The 21544-nt window shown below is 34.0% G+C and overlaps 1 protein-coding gene across 1 annotated transcript in view; it reads right to left on the bottom strand.

The window, feature by feature from the left end:
• LOC123548916 (sushi, von Willebrand factor type A, EGF and pentraxin domain-containing protein 1-like) overlaps positions 1-21544 on the bottom strand; it is a 68222-nt gene that overhangs the window by 1808 nt on the left and 44870 nt on the right. Inside the window, exon 23 of the mRNA XM_053524099.1 lies at positions 21205-21375. Coding sequence (XP_053380074.1) covers positions 21205-21375 — 171 coding nt within the window. The remainder of the gene's footprint in view (positions 1-21204; positions 21376-21544) is intronic.

The raw sequence follows: 21544 nt of genomic DNA, 5'->3' as shown, positions 1-21544 counted from the left end.
TTTCGTATAATTTATGACATTTCCTCAAGCTCAAATCGACGAGTGTACAAAATGTTTGCAGAGAATTCATTATACCACAAGCTTTTACAGAAGAAAACTAAAAGTATTGATAAACAATATAAAACACCAAATGAAACTTTTGAGGACATTTTTTTTCTAGAGAGTCTCATGTAAAAGGATTTAATCGGACAGAAATTTAGCTCAATCTACATTTATTTCTTCCATATAAGTACACTGAAGAGTAAAGGTAAAATAAAGAACTTTTACCGCATGTAACTCAGTATGATGTCTAACCCTGTACCCTTCTGTATGAGAGGTAAAATTCATTTTAAACTGCAAGAAATGGCTTATCAGAGGGAAAAAAATCTGCTTTTGTACAATAAATCAGTGATAAGTCTTGAATAACGAATTTAACATACTAGAAAACAAGAAATATAAAGAAAAACGTTTGGTCCTAGTGCGGCTTGAACCTACGCTCTCCGGAAAAATTAGTCAAGGTAGGTTTATGGAATAGGAATTAAAAAGGTACACTATTACGGGTCCAATACTTTAAAACTATACAGTATTCATGTTAAATAGACACCATTTTATTAGTTATAAAAACTCCACTTTAAGGACTTTCGGAATGTGTGTACCATAATTTGATAACTCAATTAAGGAATTATAATAACTATCTCATTTTGTTGTTAATTAAGTACAGACAGGAGTTCGGACGCGTTATAATTAAATCACGATTAATTTAATTATTCTAAATGGAACAATTACCTGTATGTTATTAACTGACAAATTATAAGAACGCATTTACTTTTTACTTTTTACACTCTAACCACGCAGCTTATAGTCGAAATTCATTTCAATACTTGGTCCAACATCTGTTATAATGTACACCCGAAAGAAGAGCATTGCATAGTATATTTACAATCTAGTAGTTCAACGTACAACTCGCAAAATATAGAATTATCAAATCCGAAAATAATGCAGAGGACTTGTTTATTCGTCCCAATAACATTATCTTTACTGGTAACTATGACGTCACTGCTTAACTAGTTAGACATTTTGCACATTGTGTTGTTGCCACGACATTATACTTATAAAAATTCACATTAATGTACAAACTATGCATTGAAGTATGTATCCTGGTAAATGGTTTCAAAACTATTCTGAAATAGATAGTAAAGCACATTGGCTGCAATGTAAATGTGCTGCCCTAAATCAAAATACGATACTGTTTTCTTCTGGTTTAAATACCTCGTTTTGAGAAGACCTTTATTAAAGGTGCAGTGTTGTAGATCTAAAGATGGCCCTAGGTTGCTCACCTGAGAAACACACCATAACTGTGTAAACATGTTTGACTTCGTGATTTCATGGAAAATAATATTCTGGCCAGTTTTCATTACGATTGGACCAAAAATGTGGTCTCTTAAGTTTAAACAAGCATTATCTTTAATATGACCTAGTGACCTAGATTTTGATCCAAGATGACCCATATTCAAACTCGACCTAGATTTCATCAAGGCAGTCATTCTGACCAAATTTCATGAAGATCTATTGAAAAATACAGCCTCTATCTCATACACAAGGTTTTTATTTGATTTGACCTAGTGACCTAGTTTTTGACCCAAGATCACCCATATTTAAACTCTTTATAGATTTTATCAAGGCAATCATTCTGACCAAATGTCATGAAGATCAGTTGAAAAATACAGCCTCTATCGCATACACAATTTTTTTCCTTTGATTTGACCTAGATTTTATCCCAAATAACCCATATTCAAGCTCGACCTAGATTTAATCAATGCAATCATTCTGACCAAATTTCATGAAGATCAATTGAAAAATACAGCCTCTGTCGCGTACAAAAGGCTTTTCTTTTATTTGACATTGTGACCTAGTTTTTAAACCCAGATAATCCATATTCAAACTTGACCTAGATTTTAACATGGTAATCATTCTGACCAAAATTCATGAAGATCAAATGAAAAATACAGCCTATATCGCATACACAAGGCTTCTCCTGGATTTGGCCTAGTGACCTAGTTTTTTGATCCAAGATGACCCATTTTCGAACTCGGCCTAGTTTTAATCAAGGCAAACATTGAGACAAAAATTCATGAAGATCAATTGATAAATACAGCCTCTATCGCATACATAAGGTTTTTCCTTGATTTGACCTAGTGACCTAGTTTTTAACCCCAGAGAACCCATTTTCGAACTCGGCCTAGATTTCATCAAGGTTACAGTAGAGCCACCGATAACTTTCCGTGCTTTCGGGAAAAAGCCGTTATCCGTTGGGTAACCGTTCGTGCGAAAAAAAAAAACGAGAATCGTTTATCGAGCTGCGCATGCGCATCGGTAAACGAGAATCGTGAAACGAGAGTTTATTGCGCCTGCGCAACGGGAAAATGGTAAGCGTGAAAAATCATATCGTTTTATTCACTAATGAAATGTTTAAATTAAGAATTCCATAAATTTATAAATTATCGTATAAGTTCAAGTTTAAATTTGCGATACACTTTGGGCTACATGCTTATTTTGCAAACAATTCAAGGGAAGCAGATAACACTTAAATGATCACTTTACACGAATATTTAAAACAGATTTTTCTTTGCCTTTCGCGTAAAATGTCTTATCATAAATATGTGACACACGAGTTGAATTCACGGTATTTTATTCATTTCATAAACGGAATCATTAAATCTCAAGTAAATAATACCGTAAAATTTGTATTAATATGCTCTAAATTTACTGTTTCTTGTTATGTAGAAACGTTTGCAATACAATAATAAAAACTCACCTTTCTACATGATGACGCCTACAATTTAATGGAAAATACTCCTGCCCCCGACTCCCAACCACTCCAACCGACAAAATTCCCTCCCTAACCCCAGGCCCACAAATTAAGTACTTTTCGTTATAAGATATTTCGAATAATTTTGAATTCAGTTTTTTCGACAATCATCTTAAAAATGAACTTTTATAACTTCGTTGATATTCTCTAATTAAATATTTTTCTTACAAATAAATAAGGCCCGGGAGAGAATTTTTATAGTAAGGATTTTTATTTCCTATATTTTATAGGGTTTTTAATATTTCATATTTTATATTTCAAATGAGGCCTTCGCTTTTAACTACCGGCTCATCAATCTGCTATGAAAAAACTATTTTGTATACAGTTAAAATAAAGGGGACAGACAGGCACGATGGCACAACATTTTTAATATAAAGAAATAACGAATAAAAAGTATATGTAGCACACTAAAGAAAGAAACATAAAGAACGGAAAAAGTATTCATATAAAGAACTTATCACTATTACGAAACAGTTGTTCGCCAAAGCAATTAAAGGCAAAGAAAATATAAGTGACCCCCACTTAAAGCCAGACACTTTAATCCGCAATAAACAGGATCCGGTCTGGACCAGTCTGATAAGGGTCCATAAAACCCCTGTAGACTTGACATGTAGTCCATGTCAGAGGATCATAATTTTTTTTTGATATGTAAAACTAATTGGTTATTTCCAGTGCTATACATAACACTGATCGAAATGCAGTTTTTTTTTTTTGTTTCTTTTCAGATTATGCACAAAATTGTTTTAATTGATAATATACTAATTGTAATTGCTCATTCTTGTTGAGTAATGACCTGACTAATTATTTATTTATTTATTTTGTTGGGTTTAACGTCGCACCGACACAATTTTAGGTCATATGGCGACTTTCCAGCTTTAATGGTGGAGGAAGACCCCAGGTGCCCCTCCGTGCACAATTTCATCACGAGCGGGCACCTGGGTAGAACCACCGACCTTCCGTAAGCCAGCTGGATGGCTTCATCACGTGAAGAATTCTACGCCCCAAATGAGGTTTCGAACCCACATCGATGAGGGGCAAATGGTTTGAAGTCAACGACTCTAACCACTCGGCCACGGAGGCCCCACCTGACTAATTAAATTATAATTCTTACATCAAGACAATTCTCACCATTTTAGAAAACTCTCACCTGTATTTCACGAAAAAAAGGAAATAATTATTTAAAACTCTCTAAGAGAAAAGACAAACAGTTTTTTCAATTATTAATTAATTATGATCCTTTTATCTAAGTAAGAAAATAAAAACAGAAAAATTGAATATAGCTTGATTTTATTAGAAATTAAGGAAGCGTTCAGTTGCACCTTCATTATGATAATAAAATCCAGCAATAAACAGATATCATAGTTCAAAATACATATGATTTATTTATAGATGAAGTATTCATTATTTTTTTAAAAAAGTGCCTGAATGCATTTTCTTTATTTAATTTCTTTTATAAAAATCAAGCAATAATGGGATATAATTGTATATAAAGCTTGATTATTTGAAAAATAGATATGCTGTTGTATTTTATCACTTTGTTTAGTCCCAATTTAATCAGGCTTTCTAAACTTGTTATAGAAGTGAGAACTGGTTTGCTATAAAGGTGAAAAATATCACATGCAATCTATGTACTGCACAGTAGCTATACAGTAGCTTAATATGATAAACAGAAGCAAGTCTATCAATCGTCCAGTCTTGTATATTTGCTCTTACCGCCAATACGCAGACCATAAGCCACATACCTTACATACCAGAATCAGTGTCTTTAATTACACTGGTTGACACGTTACCAATATCCGGTCAAACAGAACTTCAAAGTCTAGTGCGGTATGCGCGGTTTTTGTGACGTATGATAATCAGAATCGAGGGTCCCCTGATCTGCTGATTAGCGGACAACTCTAGAAGTTTGACGTTATTTTCCTTACAAATATCGATGTTGATAAGAAAGTATTTAAACACGTAATGTGCCTTACATTTCTTTAGATGAAATTTCAATTTATAATAACTTATTTTGTATTTTTCTTTTTTTCTTTGATAACATCATTTGACTTCAAAGCTTTGAATAACCTTAGATCTATCTATGCACAGAAATGGAAACAATCTGAATTCAAGATACCCATTTTTTCTTTCTGTGAAATGCCTGTGGAAAGGCCTGGACGGGGGCGGGGACGGGGACAGACACGTACTTCCACTCCCTTTTCAATTCGACCAGGGAAGAAAAGATACCCACTTTTATCTTTATCATATTTATGTCCTTTTTTATATAAAATGGATAATTATCACACACTTTCCCATATATTTAACAGAATTATGATAAATTTGCAAAATATAAGATTATTTTTCATAACTTAATCGCACAGATTGAATTTTTAAAAGTTTCATGCAAAGTATTATGGGTGGCAGAAAAAAACAAGACGAGCAGTTGTTAAGCACTTGCTTTGGGGATACTAGATGGACACATTACGTGTAAGCGGTTACTTTTAAAATAATGCATTGACGCTCATGAAAATATGTAAAATGCATCTGATAAACAACCATATGCATATAGTAAAAACTTCTGAAGCGGATAGAAACAGTTATATACTATACCATTAGAAAAGGGAGAATATAGCATTTACTTATTTTACTATTACTCAGTTTTGCTATAAACAGAAGTTAAGAGATAAAATTTTAATATTTAATTAAAATATAGCAATATAATGAAAATCTATGCTAGATTCTGTTTGAATAAAATTGTACTCAATCTATTTACAAGTTATTCATGAAAAGAGTAATATATAGCAAATTACATAAATTTTATCAAAATGTTAAAATAGAAAAAGTGGAAATTTCACAGGTCGGTCAACACGACAAATACGAAAATGTTGCAGGCTCGGTTTGACTGAACCTGTTCATGGACGGTAGTGGAAATTCATGCTACCGTCCACACCCTCTAGCCCCGGATTGAGTAGAACTCAACATTTACACATGCTAAAAGTACAAAAAGCAATTAAGAGACATCCGCAGATGTATTCCAACGGCGGTGAACATGGAACCTTCAATGATACACGGGTTGTGCCTTGTAATTCCATGAAAAGCGGCGTTTGGTCCCCAGATGAAGTAATAGGTTTGCCCCAAACGAGAAAACATTGGGCAGAACTAAACAAACTGGAATTTTGAAGGGGAATCTGAGGTTATAAAGGCAAAGAAAATCTCCTATATAAGTGACCCCCCCCCCCCCCCCCCCCCCACACACATAAAAGCCAGACACTTTAATCCCCAATAAACAGGATCATGTCTGGCCCAGTCTGATAAGGGTCCATAAAACCCCTGTAGACTTAACATGTAGTCCATGTCAGAGGATTATAAATTTTATTGATATGTAAAGATAATTGGTTATTTCCATTGCTATAAATTTCACTGATAGAAATGCAGCTTTTTTCAGATTATACACAAAATTAATTAACTGATAATATACTAATTGTAATTGCTCATTCTTGATGAGTAATGTCCTGACCAATTAAACTATAATGCTTACACCAAGACAATTTTCACCATTTTAGAAAACTCTCACCTTTTTTTTTAATGAAGAATGAAATAATTATGTAAAACTCAATAAGAGAAATGACAAGTATTTTTTCAATTATTAATTAATTATGATCTTTTTATCTAAGTAACAATATAAAAACAGAAAAAAATGAATATTGCTGGATTTTCCTCAGCAAAACCAGTCGTTCGGCATGACGCCAAATTTTGTGCAAAACTCCCCACCCACGATGTCACAATACGGAATGGGAATGCAGTGTCAACCCCTTTCTCAACCTCCAGCTCGGGCAGTTGAGCTTTTGGATGACATGAAAATCATTAAAGACAAACTAAAGACTGTGGAAAAAAATAGAAAAAACAGTAAATTCTATCAATGCAAAGGTCACAGACCTTGAAACAAATCATAAAAGTTTAGAAATACGTGTGACTGAAACTGAAAAAAATGTGATTTTACATCGGCCGAAATTGATAGAAGTCGTCATGAATTAAAAGAAGCCAAAAGCGTAATGAAAAAACTGAAAAAATCTTGTGATAACCTAGAAAATCATGCAAGAGAACTGAACGAGGAAAGGGAGATAATGAAAGATAAAATTTTAGACCTAGAATACAGAGATATGAGAGAAAATCTTATGTTTTATGGGATTGCCGAGGCAGCCGCTGAAAATACTGAAAATTGTGAGGATTTAACCAAAAATGTCATTAACACTTACTTACACATTACAGATAACATGACATTCGACCGTGCGCATAGGGTTGGAAAAAATAAATCCGCCAAACCGCGACCTATAGTTGTAAAATTCCACTCCTTTCGAGATAGAGAGCGTGTGAGAACGGCATCTTTTGAGAACAGTAAGGAACTGAAAACGGCGGGCTACGGAATAGGTGCATAGATACCGAAAGAAATACGCGAAGCCCGTAAACCATTATACGGGGCTATGAAATCTGCACTGAATGACAAAAAGTCTGTAAAATTTTCGGGTAAAAAATTGTTTATCGATGGAAAGGAATTCCACCCACCAGACTCAGCTACTGCAGTGTAGGGAAGTCGTGAGGAGCAAACGTTTCAAGTTGCATTTTGGAATATCAACGGGTTAAAACGGAAGAATAAAGACAGTGACTTTATTCATTTTTTGAAAGATTATGATTTGTTTTTCTTAAATGAGACTTGGATTTCAGCTAAAGACACTTCAAATCTTGATATTCAGGGTTATATTTCCAATCATATTTATGGAACTAAGTCAAAAGTTAATAGTAGAGGACGTTGTAGAGGTGGGATATCTGTGTATTATAAAACTGAATGGAAAAATTATATTAGTATAATAGAAAAGTATAAACAAGGTATTATTTGGATAAAAATTGCAGGTAATTTGTTTAATTTTAAATCCGATGTGTATTTATGTCATGTTTATATTCCTCCACATGATTCCAGCATTTTGCAAAATAACGATTTTGATTTTTATGAACAAATTGAAAGGGATATTATAAAATTCGAACTATTAGGAAAAGTACTTCTGTCAGGGGACTTTAATAGCAGAACATCAAATAATTTAGATTACTTAATATTTGATAAGTACCTAGATCGTGATCAACCACTTTTTGACAGTACATCTATTCCACCTCGCGTAAACAAAGACCACGTGCTTGATTGCTGGGGGCGGCGCTTGTTGGATATCTGCCAATCGACAAACTTTTTGATAGCGAATGGTAGATTAGGGAATGATAAATTGCTAGGCGAGTACACTTTCTGCTCACGGAGGGGTGTCAGCGTAGTAGATTATTTGTTGTTAAAACACTCAGATTTAAGTCATATTGTAAATTTTACTATACATGACTTCAATGAATTTTCTGACCACGCGTGCATATCGTTTGGTTTACAATTGAATATTTCTAAACAGAATTATAATGATAAAAATCTTAAAAATACAGCTAATCCCCCTTCAAGCAAAATAGTTTGGGATAGCGATAAAGTACCTGTATTCCGTAGTAAGATTATGAATAATCATGATACTTTAAATCGGCTGATCAGACAAGCGCCCACGGAGCCGATTAATAGCGTTATGCAGGACTTTACACAGTTTATTTATAAAAATGCATATGACGTATTTGGAAAAATCCTCAGATGAGAACAACGCGCGGACGAGTAAGAAATGGTTTGACGAAAACTGTTTTACTGCAAAGAAATCATTTAAAAGGATGAGGAATATTTATAATAAGAATAAAAACAATGAGAACCGCGACAATTTTGTACGCGCTCGAACTCATTACAATAAAGTTTAAAAAAAGGGCGAGACATGCTTTCCGCGTACGAGAAGGAGCTAGAATAAATAACTTAGCTACTTCGCAGCCAAGGAAATTTTGGCAAAACATTAAGAAGACTTATAAAAAGAAGGCTAAAAGCCCAGAATCACTTACAACTGAAGATCTGTTTACCCATTTTAAAGAAATGTTTGGGGGTACATCCTCGGCGAATGATGAGCCAATTAACGAAAATTCAAATTTAAATAATCAAGAGCTAGATGCAGAAATTTCTGAGGTCGAAATCAGAGAGGCGGTTTTTTCACAAAACAATTATAAGCGCCCAGGAATAGATAATCTACCAGCCGAAATATTTAAATCAGTTTTGATCTACTGTCACAATTTTTAAAATGCCTTTATAACAGGATTTTCGAGAGTAGGGAGTACCCAGTCTCATGGGAAAAAGGTATAATTACACCAATATTTAAAAAGGGCGACGTTAACATGGCAAGAAATTACCGAGGTATCACCTTGATAAATATATTAGCAAAGATATATTCCCAAATTCTGTTAAACAGGCTAAATAAATGGAGCAAGAAATATGACAAACTGTCAAAGAATCAGTTTGGTTTTCAAAAAGGAAAATCCATTACTGACTGCATATTTATTCTCCAAGCAATTATAGCCAGGGCACTAAGTGTAAAACAAAAGGTTTATTGTATATTTCTTGACTATCAACAATGTTTTGATAAAATCGACAGACAGCATCTATGGCAAAAATTATTAAATGAAAATGTTAGTGGAAAGTTTGTACAAGCATTACGCGCAATGTATTCTACAGTTAAGTCGTGTGTGCGATTTAAGTTGGATACTTCTAACTTCTTCAACTCAGATGTCGGTTTAAAACAGGGAGACCCGAGCTCGCCATTACTTTTCATGTTTTTCGTGAATGATATAATACAAAATATTAATACAAATATTGATGATCTTATATGTATTGATGACTTGAAATTATTCTTAATACTTTATGCCGGCGATATGGTCTTATTTGCATTGTCACCGGAATCTTTGCAGTCAATGCTTAAGGATGTTGAAAATTACTGCAACGTTTGGGGTTTGAAAATTAATGTAGAAAAAACTAAAGCTATGATTTTCGAACTAGGCTGTCCCACAACAGCTGATTTTTACATATACGGAGTTAAGTTAGAGAACGTTAATTCATTTAAATACTCAGGCGTTAATCTGTTCAAAAATGGAAACTGGGCTCGAACCCAAAAACTGATCGCTCTGCATGCCTCATTACATAATTTGTTCTCAATATTTCAACAAATTTAACTTCCAATATCTAAACGAATTCATTTATTTGATACGTTAGTAGGGTCCATCTTAAATTTTTGCTCAGAAATTTGGGGGTCACATCATTCAACTGATATAGAATTGATACACCTAAAATTTCTAAGACGTATGCTAGGCGTAAAGAAATCAACTAATACCTCCGCCCTATATGGAGAATTCGGCCGAGTACCGTTGTACGTATTCCGAAAAATTATTATTTTAAAATACTGGAGTAAACTGATATCTGTTGAAAATTCTTCGCTGATTTTCAAAGTGTATACGATGCTGAAAAACGACGCGGATAACAACATATCATATAAAAACAAAAACTGGGCCACTAAAACATACTAGAAGAACACGGCTTCGGTTATATATGGCAGACCCAGAATATAAATAGAAGTACATTTTTTATCCATTAAACAACGAATTCTTGATAACTATTATCAATCATGGTATGCTGAAGTAAATAATTCGCCACGTCTCCAGGCTTATTGCAGTTTTAAGCATAAGTTTGAACGCGAACAATATCTTGATTGTATACAAGACAGGAAGTACTATGCCCCAACGATAACTTGATATTTACAAACATGACTATAAATAGATTAAAATGGAACATAGGGAATTCAACATTTTTCAAACATGTTACAATCTAAATATTTCTAGATTTTGCACCAATTACAAATTAGCTCAGTGGTAAAGCATACTGTCCATGTTCAGCAGATCTTTTGCCGTGTGGGTTCGAAACTCAGCATGGACATTTCATTTTTATTTCACTCTTGCATAGCAATTAATATTCCTTCATGAGCTCTGTGACAACATGACCGAAAGGTATCTAAAGGCGATATGGCGGATCAGAATAGTTTATTAAATATCTAAGATTACCGGTATATTGATTAAATGAATGCACTTAAGCCATGCAAATAATGAACATACTATTGTGTTATATAAAGACATATATACAAATACTAACCATCAAAGAAAGAAACAAAAATACGGAAGCAAAAATGTAAACGAATAGGAAAAACAAAAAAAAATCTGAAAAAAAAAAATCCTCCTGAGGATTCGAACCCACAAAACGATTTCCTTATATCAAATTGGTGTCTGCATTTTACCCAACTGAGCTATGCTGCCATATACTTAGTAGATATTCAAAATGAAAGAAATACTAATATTTGCTTGTCAAGTAATGTGCAAGCATTATGAATTGTTATTTCATCAGTTATCATGAATTAGACTCGTCCTCGCGTTTCGGCGGGAATCACGTTATCATTGGGGATTAGTATTTACTGCCACTTTCTAAATTCCGTGTATCTGTGCATAATTTGTTTACAGAAACTGGGAGATATAATAACACACCCAGGGCTCAAATAATCTGTAAATCTTGTAATATGAATCAAATTGAATCAGAGTTCCATTTCCTATTAGTTTGTCCGAAATACAGAGATTTAAGAAAGAAGTTCTTCAAACCATATTTTTGTCATTGGCCTACCTTGTCAAAATTTGATTTACTGTTAAGTTCTACCTCTAAAACGGTTCTTAATAACCTCTCAAAATATATTTACTTTGCAAACAAATCTAGAATAGCCATTTAAATAGATATTTAGACCATTTTTGTCATGTGTTCGTTTCACCTCGCTTTTTCACTGTTGCAGATGTTAATTACTTTACCTTCCAGAAAATGTATTTTTGCAACTGTTAACTAAATAACTATCTCACTCTTCAGAAAATGTATTTTTCATGTTTTCTCTCTTTGAATAGTATTTGTATTGCTATAAACATTGTATAATGTTTTATGCGAATAAAATCTTTGGTATTGGTATTGGGGATTTTATTAGAAATTGAAGAAGTGCTCAGTTGCATTTTCAATAAATGAAAGAAAAAAAAACAACAAAAAACAAAAAAAAACCAAAAAACATATGGACCTTCATGATAAAATCCAGCAATAAACAGATACTATTGTTCAAAATGCACATGACTTATTTATAGATGAATTATTCATTATTTTCAAAAAGGTGTCTGAATGCATTTTCTTTCTTTCTTTCTTTATTTTTTTAAAAAAAAATCAAGCAATAATGAGATATAATTGTTTATAAAGCTTGATTAATTGAAAAATAAACATGCTGTTGTATTTTATCACTTTGTTTGTTCATGGTCCCAACTTAATCAGGCTTTCTAAACTCATTATAAAAGTGAGAACTGGTTTGATAATCACATGCAATCTATGTACTGCACAGTAGCTATACAGTAGCTTAATATGATAAACAGAAGCAAGTCCATTTAACATCCAGTCTTGTATATTGGCTCTTACTGCCAATATGCAGACCATAGGCCACATACCTTGCATACCAGAATCAGTGTCTTTAAGGGAGGTAATAAAATGTTTAAAACCTCCTTTTGTTTAGACTATAGCTGAATTAATATTTAAACATACGAAGTGTTTTTGCATCAAAACTACATATAAATTGATAGCATCAATTTAATAACAAATTATACGATTTATATTCTCGGCTTTTAAAATAATTGAGTAAACACATATATAGAGAGATTAGAATATGTTAATTCAATATCTAAATTTGAACATGACCGTCTTTCGGGCGGACTTGATATCTGTAGATAAAATATCCATTCCATGATTAATTCACAAATGTATCTCCGTTACGATGAGATACAGGCTACAACCATGTCGGCTGTGTTATTATGTGTTATTATGTAAAGGGAATATATATATTTGATTTTTCGCTAGAGCATAAACGGATTTTCTTTATTACTGATCTATCTTTGGCAGGTCAACTTATCTAAATAGGAAGACCACAGATCTACGAGTCACAGGGTTGTGAGTTAGATCCTTTAATTGCGCGAGACGTACATTCTCTGTGACGATTTGACATTGTGTCTGAAATCTTTCGCTCTCCACCTCTGATTTATTGACAGAGATGTCAGTTACTTGCGACGAACAGGTATAGCTTAACTGTCCGCCGTTACATATTTAAAATACTGCTGTAAAAACGGCTTTGAAACCCAAAAGAAACAAATTATCAATCTTTATTACTTTTGTCTAAATTTACAGATACTTTTGGCATATTTTCTTTGATATGTGAACTGTAAGTTTGCTTTAAAATAATGAATTACAAAAAAAGAATCTAATATGGCGTCGAAACCGTATTACGAATGAAGTGCGAAAATATACCTTGCAATGCTCTGTTTATCATTAGGTCAATAACAATTATGTTTTCTCTCGATTAATAATTATTTTTTAAAGACCATATCAATTGCAGTGTTTAAAATCCAGAGTCATGCTTTGATTACCATCCTAGAAAACAATAAACCTGTCACCTCATGCTTGCTAACAACTCGCTTAAAGGCAAAGAAAATCTCCTATATAAGTGACCCCCCCCCCACCCACACACACACCCCGAAATGCCAGACATTTTAATTCTGTCTGGTCCAGTCTGATAAGGGTCCATAAAACCCCTGTAGACCTGACATGTAGTCAATGTCAGAGGATCACAAACTTTATTGATATGTAAAGACAATTGGTTATTTCCAGTGTTTTGCCTTTCATTGATTGAAAACCAGTTTTTTTTAAGAATATACCAGTCATTTATTCATGTATTCATAAACTGAGTGAAATAAAAGGTTTTTGACTCGCACAAAGTTATTTTAGTTGATAATATACTAACTGCAATTGCTCAGTCATGTTGAGCAATGACCTGACCAATTAAATTATAATACTAACTAAAACTTTCACTTTATTCAATGCAAAATAAAATTATTATTTAAAACTCAATAAAAGAATTGACAAGTATTTTCTATTCAATCATTATTATCTTTTTATCTAAGTAACAAAATAAAACCAGAAAAATTAAATATTGCTGGATTTTATTAGAAATAAAGAAGCGTTCAGTTACATTTTTAATAAATAAAAAAAGAATATGGGCATTTATAATAAAATTCAGCAATAAACTTTGTTCAAAATACACATGATTCATAAATTATTCATTATTTTTTAAAAAAAGTACCTGAATGTGTTTTATTTTATTTTATATAAAAATCGAGCAATAATGAGACATATTTGTTACTGACATTGTTGCATCTTATCGCTTTGTTTCTTTAGCCCTAATTTAATCAGGCTTTCAAAACTTGTTATAAAGGTGAGAACTGGTTTGCTATAAAGGTGAAAGTTATCACATGCAGTCTATCAATCTCCCAGTCTTGTATACTAACACAGTAGTTTGTAGCATTACTTACGCTTTATGTTATCGTAGGATACATATAACCTTTTAGTTTTAATTGCATTTTAGTCCTTGGATTTGCTACTCGCTCGGCAGTTTGTCTATCTTACCATCATATTAATTTAATACATATCCCACTGATTTACAGGCAGTGGCATGGACTGTTTTTCACTATGTAGATCAGATTGTCGGTGTTAAGTGAATCCATCAGGATGATATGAAATATGTGAATTCTTGTAACATACAACTACATTAGCCAAGCTATATGAAAACTAACTTGTGGGTCTTTTCATCTGGTGTTAGCCTATGTCTGTTTGGCCATTGAAAATGTTGGCCCTGCTTAATCCAGGTTGTTGTGCCCCAATTATTAGTTTTCTCGCAAACAATCTTAAATGGTTATTTTTAGTTTTAATAAGTCATTTTATCTTGTTTTATGGTACTAAATTGTTGAAAAACGATATTGATGTGAAAGCTGTGTGATCTGAGGAGACTGATTGTCAGATAATGCACCCTTTTCTGGTTTAAAGGAAATGCAAATAAGACGTTAAATAATAATCAGTAGTTTATATATGCTTAACATTTAATTAGTACACTTATATCATTAAGCAGGTTTCTTTTAGTATGTTTTTGATTCTGTAGAGAAAAATCAGTCCAGTTCTTCATTCCATGAGTAACAGATACAGACTCTTAAAGTTTAATGATAATTCTTTCGTCTGTGCTTTTTCGTCTGTGCTTATCAGACAGTCAGTCCCTTTTAACTTACATATAGAAAACTTTTTACTTTTTTATATGGGAAGATCACTGTTAGGTCAATGGATAGTTTCGATGCTGTTGAAGTTTATTTGCCCGTCGATGCTTTGGTTATGCCACTGCTTTTGTGGTGGTGGCATGGGCGCCTTGGGGTAAATGATGGTCAACAATATGGATACTTCCAAACTAAACATCTTGATGTACAAATACATGTTTTATACTGTTTTAGTGTCTCATAAGCCAGTAATGGCTGGATGTAAAACTGTTTTAACGTGACTGTTTTATACATTATGTAAAAATGCTATGAATGTTTTACATGTGACACTTTAATAAAATATAAAGTTGTAAGTTGTAAGTTGTAAGTTGTTTATATTGGCTCATACCGCCAATAAGCAGACCATAGGCCGCATACCTTGCATACCAGAATCAGTGCCTTTAACGTATACACGTGCGTTACATCAACATGCAATTAATAAGGGTGTGATAATGCAATCAAAGGTGATATCTTGGTCGAAGGTAGCAATAAAAGGGAAAAAAAACAACAATAGGGTACTATATTACTATAACAATATTGTACATGAATGTCTAATTCTTCTTTTTAGTTATTATTAAGATGACTGAAATTCATACCGTCCCGCTTGGACACATTTGGCCATTAATGTAGGGTTAACGCACGTTTTTTTGTGTAACAACATCTGCAGAATCCCAAGGGATTGGTTGGTGCACGAGCCCGTAGGGCGAGTGCACCAACACAGCCCGAGGGATTCTGCAGATGTTGTTTCACGAAACAAACGTGTGTTATCGCTATTCTTGCATAAAACACAACTAAAGTGCTGGAAATATCGAAAAAACAAGACTATTCAGCTGACATTAGCCGATCGAAGTCGGCCGTTTCAGGTTGTTATGGACACATGTTTTATTTATGCATTTCCAGGGCATACAGAAACAGTGCATATTTTATAAATGTCGAACGGACATTCTTGTTGTGGTAATTTCTTTAATATTAAATATATGTAAAATAAGCATGACTCCCCCTTTTCCAATATATCGGTAGGAACTTTAGCTTTAGAGGCTCGGAATTATGAGAAAAGGGCATACACGGCATCCTGTCTTTACACAATTTGCAGGTGAGATGCCGACAGAACACAATTCTGCTTGGTTTACTGTTTAAATTAATAGTCTGTCCCTTACTTTTTTTAAATTTAAATATTATCGTTTAATAGAAACTGGTATCGATACCTATATTCTTCATGTCGTTAAAAATGAAATCTCTAGGCCTATAACTAGAAAATTTTGCTTTGCACCACACCCCATCGCGATCAAAGTTTGATAAACACAAAAATTTGAATTTTTCCAACATCGATATAATCAACTTAGATTGGATTTATAAACTCAAACATGGTTGGTGAGATCTACAAATAAATTGAAAAATATATAATAAATACCTTCTGTTCATCAAATGTTCATTAACTATGGAAAAATCCTTCAAACTTTACGCTTCGTCATGTTTATGCTTTACATTACACACCATCACTACATCAGCAGACTGCATAGATGTGTAAAGTAGACACAAACATTTTTTAAAAGTTTAAGTGTAAGATTTAAAGTTAGCATGTCAACTTTCTCGACTCAAATTAATTTGGAAAACGAAATTGTATTTTTGTAAGTGTTGTTTACCTATTATTTTCAGGGATTAAATCGCGGCGTGTAAACTTACTTTGAGTCAAATACTCGTAATAATACAATAATAAGGAACGTCAATTCAGTCGCGTATCAAGAGAGGTAGCGCTTATTACAAGTTAAAGTAAAGTTAGGTTGAAAAATGATATTTTTAATAAAAATGCAGATGAAAAGATTTCATAAATCTCGGACCTTTCGACTTCGGCGAAATTGATTCGGGATCCATAATTTGCTTACGTTGGACCCGCAACAGCATATTCAAAACGTTCACCAACAGCGCGTGCTCACGAGAATCTCCTTGTTTGTACACGTTTTTTTCCCTGTTTGTGCATGCCCGAAATCGGCAAAAAACAAAGGTTTTATGCAAGAATGTTAATTTAGAATATGTCCGATTTTATAATACCTTGTAAAAGCAAGTTATTTCGTCGATTGTAGTTAAACAAAAAGTAATTACAGTGTCTTTTAATTGAGGGAACGTATTATTAGAGAAGGCCTAATGGTAATCAAAAATGTATAGCATATCTTTGAATTAAATATCGTTATTTTTCGCAAATTGATTCTGGCACTATTATTTATAATACTGATATTTACTATTTATTTCATCAGTTTTAAGTAAAGGTATCTATTGTGCGTATTACCTAGAAATATCAAATAAACGTTATTAGAGAAGCTATTTCTCATATATAAGTATGTAAATACATTATTATCAGAGTAGTGAAATAATTCAAATAGGAGGAAAATGAATATAGTTTGAAGTTTATGTTCGCACTCTAAGTTACTTTCGTATTCGAATTGGACGCAAGTAAAATAAATATACTAGTTATGTGTTTATATATCGACAGAACAAAATGCTGAAACTTATTCTCGTCATAATTTGTTATTTTTGAACTTTCGGCGAATTAATTTTAAAAAGGTACATCGTATTATAAAGTGACCATAAAGTAGCCATTTACCTTTTTATCATTTTTAAGCAGTAATTTACTCCAAATGCAAGGACATAAAAGAAGACATGGGTAATTGTTGTTTTCGGTAATAGATTCGCTCATTAGTAACGCCCATTAAGCTTTTGATTGGCTGAACGATTCTTGATCCGCATGTCCCGTTTAGGTATTATATTGTATTTGATTGGACAATCACAAAATTAACCGTTCGTTAACCGTTAGTGACATGACCGTGTATAAACGGGAATGCACGGAAATATATCGCAAGCGCCACTGTATCATTCTGACCAAATTTCATGAAGATCAGTTGCAAAATACAGCCTCTATCGCATACATAAGCTAAATGTTGACGGACGACAGACAGACGACAGACGACGGACGCCGGACATCGAGCGATCAGAAAAACTCACCTGATCATTGCTCAGGTGAGCTAAAAAAATAAAAAATATACCGGTTTAACCTAAGTTGGTGGGCGGTGCTGGATTGTATTTCTTTATTTGTCTGCATTGTCCTAGTTATTATTAATAATAAATCTGTCATGTGTTTACGAATCGGATAGAAATATCTGTCCCGAGGCCACCTGCGCATTGGGCGGTAACGAGGCTAGCCGATTCGTAAACACATGATTGATATTTTTTCTTGCATATCGTATACATATAAGCATTTTATTCTGACAGATTTTTTTTGCATACCGTATTTTACAAAAAAAAATATTGAAATAAATAAAGCAAATAAAAATGCACTCTTTCCTGTGTACACAAAGCGCGGGAAATTAACGTCCGTAATCAGAAGTGACGTCATGACGTTTCAGTGACGCACAATAACAAAGTTCCCCGTTAGTTTTATCGTTTGTAGCGTTACGGTATGTTCTTACGGTAAAAAAACGTATTTTGAATCGAGAAATATACTATAAGGAACGGAGAGAAACTATCAAGGTACCTGAATTCTTTTTCGTATCATACATATTCAATGCATGAACCGCTAGTTGTCATAACGGCACGAGAGTCATCTGGCATGGGGGGTGCCAGATGGGTTTTGCCGGCATGGGTAAAATCACCGGAAACGCTAGTCCGATGTGCAAGAGATAGTTTACTTTGTCTATGTAACTATCATTTGAACAGCTGCAGGGTTTCATTTAGGTGATCTATTTACTTCTATTTATCGCTTTTGAAACAATAAACTGTTACAAATGCGTGGCCGAGTTGTTAAGGTCGCTGTCTTCAAATCACTGGCCCCTCATCGATGTGGGTTCGAACCTCGCTCGGGGCGTTGAATTCTTCGTGTGAGGAAGCCAACCAGCTGGCTTACGGAAGGTCGGTGGTCTACCCAATCAAATAATGCACGGAGGGGCACCTGGGGGTATTTCTCCACCAACAAAGTAAGTGTGTCGGTACGACGTTAAACCTAACAATATAAAAATAAACATTACTATTGGTATAGATGATATTTTTTTGTTTATTTTGTCGACTACAAAACCTGATAGAATAAAAGCTATCAGAATTTGAAAAGATGAACATGTACTGCATCCATATATTTAAATGCTTATTTCTGGTCTGATATCTAGCGGCCATATTAAAATGGCGACCAACTTTACAAGAAAGTTGTGAGAAACCAGAATGCTAAAAACAGATGATTATACGTGTAGCAATGAATATTTGGGAAAATATAACATATTCTTATCATTACCATGAATGTTATTTCAGATGGCCATTATGAAACCTGAAGCAATCTTGTGTGCAGCAATCTTGTGCTTATATATCTTCTTCACAAATTTGTTTATTCTAATGACAATTTGACATCTATAACCCATTATTAAGTAAAGCCATGTACATATGAATAACTATCCCATCTGTATATATAATTTGGGAATGATTTGAAGCGGCCACTTTGAAAATGGTAGCATCTAGGAAAATATGGTCTCTGACTTTTCTACGGAGGTCCTACATTGTGTTCCTTTATTTGCTTTTATTGTCCTAGTTGTTTTATATTTTATTTTGTGTGTGTATTTTAGCGTAAATGTCAATAATTTGTACATTCATACATCCGCTGTTTTAGGGTTTAGTTTTGGTGGGACTGCGTGGCTATTCCTATTCTATCTTTGTTCGGGTTTTTCTACATTCGCACCGACCCTATATGCGACACTAGATCAGTTAAAGTGGAATAAATACTATGCTTTAAAATGCCAGGTGTTAACTGTATTTATTTTTACATTGATTCTGCCTTTGAAACTATAAGCGTTTTAAATGTGTTTTCAAAATTTCTTTTGAACTTGTATAATTATTACGTCTTTGAATTTTGATTATCTACGATTCTTAAAATACGTTACGTCGTCATATCAGGTACGTGGATTTTACCAGACATTATTACATGAGTACCTATAAATGGAAACAATTTTGTGCTGAAAATGCTCCTGTAATCGTATTGCCTCATGCATTATCACATTTTCTAACACGACTTTACTCATTTTCCTATTAAACGAAGAGGACTGAAAATTGTGTGTTTTATTACATAACGTTTCATTTTCTGACGTCACAATTATAACGTCAAACGGCATAATTGCGCGCTGGAAAAGAAACCAACAGAAAACATGTAAATATTTGATGGATAACGCCAAGAATATACTCAGAAATCCTTGGTAACGTGTTAGAATCGAAATAATATACCTCATAAAGTGATTTGCTCTTGAATAAATTCATTGTTTGTCGTCCAGATGCGTATTATTATATTACGAGGTCTGCCCGGACAGGAATAAATTCCTATTGACCTTTGTTCTCAAAGTGTGACCTTGACCTTTAAGCCAGGGTTCTGGGTGTTTCGCATGATACGTCATCTCACCATGGGGAACATTTGTGCCAGATAATATTAAAATCCCTTCATGGATGGCAGAGTTATGGACCGAACAGGAAAAAAGCCCTGTTGAGATTTGACCTCCAATTGTGACCTTGACCTTTAAGCTAGGGGTCTGGGTCTTGCGCAAGACATGCCGTCTCCTCATGGGGAACATTTGACATTTGTGCCAAGTGATATTAAAATCCCTTAATGAATGACAGAGTTATGGACCGGACACGAAGCAGATCCTGTTCATGCCATTTTAATAGTTGACTGCTAAGTGTGACCTTGACCTTTGAGCTAGGGGTCTGAAAGTTAGGCATGACACATTGTCTTATTATGAGGTGCATTTGTGCCAAGTAATATTAAAATCCCTTCATGGATGGGAGAGTTATGGACCGGACAGGAGAAAAGCCCTGTTGACATTTGACCTCCAACTGTGACCCTGACCTTTGAGGTAGGGGTCCGGGTCTTGCGCATGACACATCGTCTCATCATGGGGAACATTTGCGCCAAGTAATATTAAAATCCCTTCATGGGTGACAGAGTTATGGACCGGACAAGAAATTGCGGACGGACGGACGGACGGACGTTCTCACGAAACGGTCTTTATGTGACACCCCCATTGTTCTCTCTATTGTTCTAACAGTCACATAAACAGAACGGAATGAATGACATCAAAGAGAAAGTACCGTAATGCAGTCACTTAATCATCATTTCGCGGGCGCGGACAGACGGACGGACGGACGGAATGACAGAATGACGGAAAAGTGCATTCCTATAGTCCCCGAAACTGGTTTTCAACCAATAGGGGACTAATAAAACATACCTTTACTGCATGTAAGAATTTCTGACCAAGATCCATCATGTTGACATTTCATTCCGTTTTGTGATGACAGAACATAACCAGGTTGGCAAGTAATGCTGTAAAAAGTTTCTCCAGGGCTAAATATTGTTCTGCTATCTTTAGAATCTGTTACCTGATTTGGAAGTGTGCAACCTAAAAGTGCAAATAAATGACACTTAATATATTATTTGTATCTTCGCTAAAAGATTGTAAGAAACCAAACAAACCTTTAATGCATGTAACAATTTCTGACCAAGTTCCACCATTTTGGCGTGTCATTCCTTTTTCGGATGACAGAACATAACCAGGTCCGCAAGGAAAG

This window comes from Mercenaria mercenaria, chromosome 15, assembly GCF_021730395.1.
Source record: "Mercenaria mercenaria strain notata chromosome 15, MADL_Memer_1, whole genome shotgun sequence".
Taxonomy (NCBI): Eukaryota; Metazoa; Mollusca; class Bivalvia; order Venerida; family Veneridae; genus Mercenaria; species Mercenaria mercenaria.
This window is presented reverse-complemented; position numbering and strand designations above follow the sequence as displayed.